Source organism: Tupaia chinensis, unplaced genomic scaffold, assembly GCF_000334495.1.
Source record: "Tupaia chinensis unplaced genomic scaffold, TupChi_1.0 Scaffold000502_1, whole genome shotgun sequence".
NCBI lineage: Eukaryota > Metazoa > Chordata > Mammalia > Scandentia > Tupaiidae > Tupaia > Tupaia belangeri.
The window spans coordinates 366,146-373,354 of NW_006160014.1; the positions used below are offsets into that span (position 1 = coordinate 366,146).

At 51.5% G+C, this 7,209-nt stretch overlaps 1 protein-coding gene across 1 annotated transcript in view; it reads left to right on the top strand.

Annotated features, from left to right (window-relative positions):
• The first annotated feature begins 333 nt into the window (after window positions 1-333).
• SLC22A6 (solute carrier family 22 member 6) overlaps window positions 334-7,209 on the top strand; it is a 9,499-nt gene continuing 2,623 nt past the window's right edge. The window contains exons 1-8 of the mRNA XM_006156549.1: window positions 334-1,014; window positions 2,214-2,317; window positions 2,574-2,728; window positions 4,210-4,378; window positions 4,806-4,929; window positions 5,074-5,189; window positions 6,693-6,907; window positions 7,048-7,156. Of these exons, the coding sequence (XP_006156611.1) occupies window positions 643-1,014; window positions 2,214-2,317; window positions 2,574-2,728; window positions 4,210-4,378; window positions 4,806-4,929; window positions 5,074-5,189; window positions 6,693-6,907; window positions 7,048-7,156 (1,364 nt within the window). The 5' untranslated portion in view covers window positions 334-642. The remainder of the gene's footprint in view (window positions 1,015-2,213; window positions 2,318-2,573; window positions 2,729-4,209; window positions 4,379-4,805; window positions 4,930-5,073; window positions 5,190-6,692; window positions 6,908-7,047; window positions 7,157-7,209) is intronic.

A 7,209-nucleotide genomic window follows, 5' to 3' on the forward strand; every position in this document is an offset into this window, starting at 1 on the left:
AACTGGGCATCCTATATTTTCTCTGGCAACCCTTCCCTAAGACGGACTGTTTGGATCTTGTCCACTGAAAAGAACAGAAACCCCTTAGGACACCACGCTTGCCAGAGCCTAGTCTCCTCAGTAAAAGGAAGATGAAAAGGTCCCACTCTGTCCCCCAGATGCCCGGGCTGGCCCTCCCAGTACAACCCCTCTCTCTGCTCTTTCTTCGGTCTACCCTCTCCTGCCCTTTATACCCACTTGGAGAAATTCCATTGACACAAGGAATCCTCAGAGGGTTAATCCTCCTGATACTAAGTCACACTTTAACTCATTCCCTCCAGGCCAAGGATTAAAAACTGCCCCGTAAGGGTCAGGAGTACAGCAGACCCTGAAAACTGAGCTGTCCCCAACCCCCAAAGTAGGAAAGCTGAAGGGAAAGGGAGGGACAGAACAGAGAGGGAAGAAGGAGGGGCAGCCCACAGGCTGCTGTACCCCCCCTCAACACACACACACAAAGCCAGCTCAGATTCAACTCTAGGAGCAACTCAGCTGCAGAGGAAACGGCAGCCCCTATCTGGACAGCAGGCAGACAGACAGACAGACGGACAGAGGTCCTGGGACTGGAAGTCCTCAGCCTCCAGCTGCTTGGCCAGGCCTGGCCCCATGGCCTTCAATGACCTCCTGCAGCAGGTGGGGGGCGTCGGCCGCTTTCAGCAGATCCAGGTCACCTTGGTGGTCCTCCCCCTGCTCTTGATGGCCTCCCACAACACCCTGCAGAACTTCACCGCTGCCATCCCCTCCCACCATTGCCGCCCACCTGCCAACGCCAACCTCAGCAAGGATGGGGGACTGGAGGCCTGGCTGCCTCGGGACAGGCATCGGGGGCAGCCCGAGTCCTGCCTCCACTTCACCTCCCCCCAGTGGGGACTCCTATCTCCCAATGGCACAGAGGCCAATGGCACGGGGGACACAGAGCCCTGCACCAATGGCTGGATCTATGACAACAGCTCCTTCCCTTCCACCATCGTGACTGAGGTGAGTACTTGGGACTCCCCCTCTGTGTGCCTTCTCCTCCAAGACAGATGACAGAGAAAGAGAGAGAGAGACTGTCTCAAGTTCCCTAGGGGCCATGATGGGAATATAGGGAAAGTTGGTCAGGATTCAAGATGGGGGCCTTTGTCCAGCCGTGATGGCGCAGGTATTCCACAATGCAATGCCAAGTCACGTGGCCGACTGCAGGTTTGATTCCAAGTCAACCTAAACATACGCTGGGTGTACATATGCCTCGGCTCCTGGGAGAAGGGGATCACAGTGTGACAAGACCCTGTTGAGGGTGTCTCTTGTGTCCATGCGTGCACGCCCACATCCACGTACACTTTATCTCATAACAGAAAGAAAGAGAGAGAGAAAGGAAAGGAGGAAGGGAAGGAAATAGGGAGGGAGGAAGAAAGAGAGAGAGAAAGAAGAAAAAGAGAAAGAAAGAAAGAACGAAAGAAAGAAAAAAAGAAAGAAAGAGAGAGAGAGAGAGAGAGAGAGAGAGAGAGAGAGAGAGAGAGAGAGAGAGAGAGAGAGAGAGAGAGAGAGAGAGAGAGAGAGAGAGAGAGAGAGAGAGAGAGAGAGAGAGAGAGAGAGAGAGAGAGAGAGAGAGAGAGAGAGAGAGAGAGAGAGAGAGAGAGAGAGAGAGAGAGAGAGAGAGAGAGAGAGAGAGAGAGAGAGAGAGAGAGAGAGAGAGAGAGAGAGAGAGAGAGAGAGAGAGAGAGAGAGAGAGAGAGAGAGAGAGAGAGAGAGAGAGAGAGAGAGAGAGAGAGAGAGAGAGAGAGAGAGAGAGAGAGAGAGAGAGAGAGAGAGAGAGAGAGAGAGAGAGAGAGAGAGAGAGAGAGAGAGAGAGAGAGAGAGAGAGAGAGAGAGAGAGAGAGAGAGAGAGAGAGAGAGAGAGAGAGAGAGAGAGAGAGAGAGAAGAAAAAGAGAAAGAAAGAAAGAAAGGAAGGAAGGAAGGGAGAGAGAAAGAAGGAAAGAAGAAAGAGAGAGAAGGGAAAATACGGTAGCCTTTGTGGAAAAGGTGGATGTGAGAGCTCCTAACAAAAAAGAAAATTAAAAGTGCTTTTAGCTCCTAAGACCAGGGAGACAAAGAGCAAAAGAAACGTCAGGGGGAAAGGGTGTCATGGATCCCAAAGGACCAACCCAAGGAGAGTAAGGGGCTACCCCTGCCTGACTCTTGCTCCCCTCCCCCACAGTGGGACCTCGTGTGCTCTCACAGGGCCTTACGCCAGCTGGCCCAGTCCTTGTACATGGTGGGGGTGCTACTCGGAGCCATGGTGTTTGGCTACTTGGCAGACAGGTCAGTCCTGGGAAGGGCCCCGGGGACGGGCTAGGACCTGAGGCTCCTCAGCTGGGCTCAGGGGGCCTGGGTGGGAGGTTGGCATTTTCAGCGGGGGCTGATTTGTGGACCCACAGCACCAGCCTCATAATATCTCACAGGTCCTCTAAAGAATCTCAGCCCGGGGAACTCACCCAGGGCAAGCATTCCTCTCCTGACCCATCCTGGCCCCATCGGTCCTCAGGCCCCTGCAGCAGGTCTTCCCTCCCCTGCACAGGCTGGGCCGCAGGAAGGTGCTGATCTTGAACTACCTGCAGACAGCCGTGTCAGGGACCTGTGCGGCCTTTGCACCCAACTTCACTGTCTACTGTGCCTTCCGGCTCCTCTCAGGCATGTCTCTGGCTGGCATCGCCCTCAACTGCATGACTCTGAGTAAGGGATGCTCACCTACTACTCCCCTCTGACCACCTACCCAGTAGTCCCCTCCCTGCCTCCTCTCCCAGCCCACTCCTCTTGAGCCCTGCCTGCCCTTCCGCCTCTCCCTGGGATCTGTCCTGCTGGCAAATGTAACATCCTTTTTCTCAGGCACACATTTCTCACCTCTCATTTGGAAATGGGATTGCAAACTCAATTGTTATACAGTTAGCAAGTCAAGAGGCATTAGTCAGGGTGAAGAATGTATGTATCCAAAGGAGAAATACACCCTTTCCAGAGATGCTACAGACATGCAGCTCCTCCAGCCAGGAGACTCTAGGGCTATCAGGTCTTCCTCTCTCCTGTTTAGTTCATGTAATAAAGCCCAGTTTGTTTGTTTTTTAAATTTGCTATAGAGCATGTATGAGGGCCAGAGAGAGATGGTGGTGGGTATGGGGGGCAGTGAGAACCCTCTCCCTTCCCCTGCGCCCTCCGGGGAGAGGGGATGGCCACACCCTTCTCCTCCATTCCTCTCTCAGGATTTGGGCACGCACATGGGCCCGGCATGTTTTTCAAGATGCCAGGTCCAGGACTCAACCACTCAGTCAGCTATGTGGGATCCAGTGACCCTAACCACCATGTCACTGGCTGGCCCAATGGCCCAGATTTTCAGTGTTTTCTATTAACTCTAATATTTCTAAACATAGGGTAAGCCAGCACACTTATGGACTGAGTACGGTCTGTTCATGGATCATCCATGTGCACCCTCTGATAGATAAACTCCCCTTTCTGTTTCTCAGATGAAGATCCTAAGGCAGGGGAGAAGGGGGAGAGTTTACCCAACATTATCCCTCAAATACAAAAGGGAATCCAAGGATTTGAGATTCTCTGGACTAAAGGAATTAAATGGGACTGAGCTAGGACTTGGGAAGGACACCTAAGGAATGTAATCCCAAAGTCCAACCTAAGTATCTAAGTCCCTGCTCCACACCCAAGTTGGGAGCCCACCAGGAACCAAGCTGGGCCTCTTCAGACAACAGTACAGAGGTGGTACCACTCCTACCTCAATCCTCCAGGATAGAGAAAAGCCACTGCCTCTGCTAGGCTGCCGTGATCACTGGGTGCAATCCAGCCCAGGGCTGAGAAAGATGAGAGGAGTGGGTGCTGTCAAGGATAGACTGAGTGGCCAGAGGTGATCTGAAGGGAAGGGGTGCTCTAACCAGGACAGTAGGCTGAAGAGGAAAATAGACAGTAGGCTGTAGAGGAAAATAATAATAATAATAATAATAATAATAAACAGCAGGAGTGTGGAAGGGGAAGCTCATGGGAACTCTGAACATACTTCCTCATCCCTATTTCCATCAAAAGTCCTCCTACAACCTCACTGGAAGTATCTTCCACTGAGCCTTGGGAAGACCAAGGTTCAGATGAAGGGAGGGAATCTTTACCTGCCCAACAGCCCAGTTAGTTGCACCACCCTGTCCTCACCCTCTTTCCAGATATGGAGTGGATGCCCATTCATACACGAGCCTACGTGGGCACCTTGATCGGCTATGTCTACAGCGTGGGCCAGTTCCTCCTGGCTGGCGTGGCCTATGCAGTGCCCCACTGGCGCCACTTACAGCTGCTGGTCTCTGCACCTTTTTTTGCCTTCTTCATCTACTTTTGGTACGTGGGGCCCAGGGTGGGAGGAGGCATCACAGGAACCCAAAGGCCTGCAACAGATAGGACATCTTTCACAGCTCAGTACACATTCCACCCCACAGAATCAGAGAAGGTCAAAAACAGTCAACCCAGTCTAGAACCTCAGTGTGACAGGTTGGGAAACTGAGGCTGTGGGGAGAAGGCTTTGCACCAGAGTCTCCAGCTCTCCGGCATCTCCCAGGCTTCCAGCCTGTATTGCTCCCATAACCAGCACCAAGAGCTCAGCTTCTGGGCTTGGTTGGGCATGGCCTCATGGTCCTGAAGAAAGGGATTTGACAAGGCCCCTAAGTTCTCCACATTAAATAACATCCCTGGATACCCAGCCCCTAGCCCCAGCCCAGTTGTCAGGGAACTGAAGCCATGCTGATACCCACCCCCACTTGCCTCCCAGGTTCTTCATCGAGTCAGCCCGTTGGTACTCCTCCTCTGGGAGGCTGGATCTCACCCTGAAGGCCCTGCAGAGAGTGGCCTGGATCAATGGGAAGCAAGAAGAGGGGGCCAAGCTGAGCATGGAGGTGAAGCTCCTGGAAACCTCCTATGACATCCCTCCAGAGCTCCAATCCCAAACCCAGGACCCTGAGGACTTCTCTGAGAAAGGGGTTAAGGTGGGAGGAGCCCCTGAGAGGAGTCCAGGTCCTGAGCTCTGCCCTTGCCTGCAGGTGCTCCGGGCCAGTCTACAGAAGGAGCTGACTATGGGCAAAGGCCAGGCCTCGGCCTTGGAGCTGCTGCGCTGCCCCGCCCTTCGCCGCCTCTTCCTCTGCCTCTCCATGCTCTGGTAGGCCCAGACAAGCAGAATGATGGATAGGCAGACAGACAGAACAAGAGACAAAAGGCTAGCTGGAGAGGAAGTAGATGCAATGAGTGGCAGAAGCCAGATGAGAGGGAGGAAAACTCAGCAAAACCTCCATGAGGACCAGTAATGCCATGCCAGAGAGAGTCCTAAAGAACCAGAAATTTTCTATCTCACCCAGTCCCAGTCACCAAATTGAACATTAGTTCTCCCACCTCCTTCTCCTTTCACCAACCCTGTTCCAACATGGAAACATCTCATCAGGACGAGTTGTGGAGTCAGTAGGATTACATTATAAAGGCGGAGCCAAGTCTGGCTTGCAAATCAAGAGACTTTATTGGCATGGTGGTGCTTTCCAAAAACACAGGCCCAGGAAGGTGACTAAAAGTCATTCCCAAAGGTACTCTTACCAAGGCTGACATAAGGTAAAAATATATTCCTTTCCTTTTGCAACCTTCCCTACTGTCCTTCTTACGTTCCACCTTCCTTCCCATCATCTTAGAAGTCCAATGACAATTAAGTGCATTCAGAAGGAATAACCCTACCAGTAAATTCCTTGCATCTAAAAAAAAAAAAAAAAAAAAAAAAAGAATTATTTATTTCCTTTTTTTTTATTATTATTTTTTTTTCATTTGATGCAGGGCACAGGTGCTCACCAGAGGGAGACAGAGAGAAAAACTGAGAAAGCAAGCTTCCAGGTCTGAGACTCAAGCCATAGTCAGCCACGTAGAAGTCCAATGCCTTAACCACCATGCCACCTACTGGTCCAAATTCTTCCTTTCATTTTGGAATTTACCCTAAATTGGGGGCCCTAACCAATAACCTGAGCTTCATCATGGACTCTTGATATCTGAAGAAGCACAACACTCGTCCCAGGAGCATAGTCAGGTCCCAGACAGTTCCAGCCTCTCCTAAAACCTTGACCCTAAATATTTGACTTCAATAAATCTATCTGCTTTCCCTCAGTCCGGCATCAGTAGTAAGAGAAAGATTAAAACTATGTAAATTCTACATGGCGACTACATGAAAATTCCTCATACACTGGAATCTAATTATTAAAGGACTGGGGATTTGAGGAATATTGGAAGATTATTCCAATATTTACCTAAACTATGCAGTTTAAGTAGGAAGTTAGGGCCAGCCCCATGGCTAAATGGTTTAAGGAACTGGGTTCCACATGGCCGACAATAAGGTACAAAGCCTGGACACAGTGACATAGAAACACACTAGGCACATATGCGCCTATGGTCTAAATCCCGAATGGATGGAGAAGCAAAGAAGAAGAGATTGCACTGTGGCCACACCCCACTAGGGTGCTTTCTCCCTCTCTCTGTCTCTCTCTCTGATGAGCGCACACATACTCTGGCAAAAAAATATTTTTTAAGTATGAAGAAATATTAGCCAAGATAGATCCCAGTTTCTTAAGCAGGGTACCGCATACAACTCACCCCTCCCTAACAAATGCAATATCCCTCACCCTCCCCATAGGTTTGCCACTAGCTTTGCCTACTACGGGCTGGTCATGGACCTGCAGGGCTTTGGGGTCAGCCTCTACATAATCCAGGTAATCTTTGGTGCCGTGGACCTGCCTGCCAAGCTGGTGTGCTTCCTTGTCATCAACACCCTGGGTCGCCGGCCTGCTCAGATGGCCTCTCTGCTGCTGGCGGGCATCTGCATCCTGGTCAATGGGGTGGTACCTCAGGGTGAGCACCATGAGCACCTCAGCTCCTCATCCTTAGCCCCAGCCCCACACATAACCCATCTTCTTGGAAGGAATGGGGGGGGTCAGTTCCTCTAGGCCCCCACTGCCAAGCTCCTGTTGTGTGCCCTCCTTTGTCTCTAGATCAGTTCATTGTTCGAACCTCCCTTGCTGTGCTGGGGAAGGGCTGTCTGGCTGCCTCCTTCAACTGCATCTTCCTGTACACGGGGGAGCTCTACCCCACAATGATTCGGTAAGTGGAGCCTAATGCGGGGCCGGGGGTGGGGGGGCCTGTCTTAGGGAAAG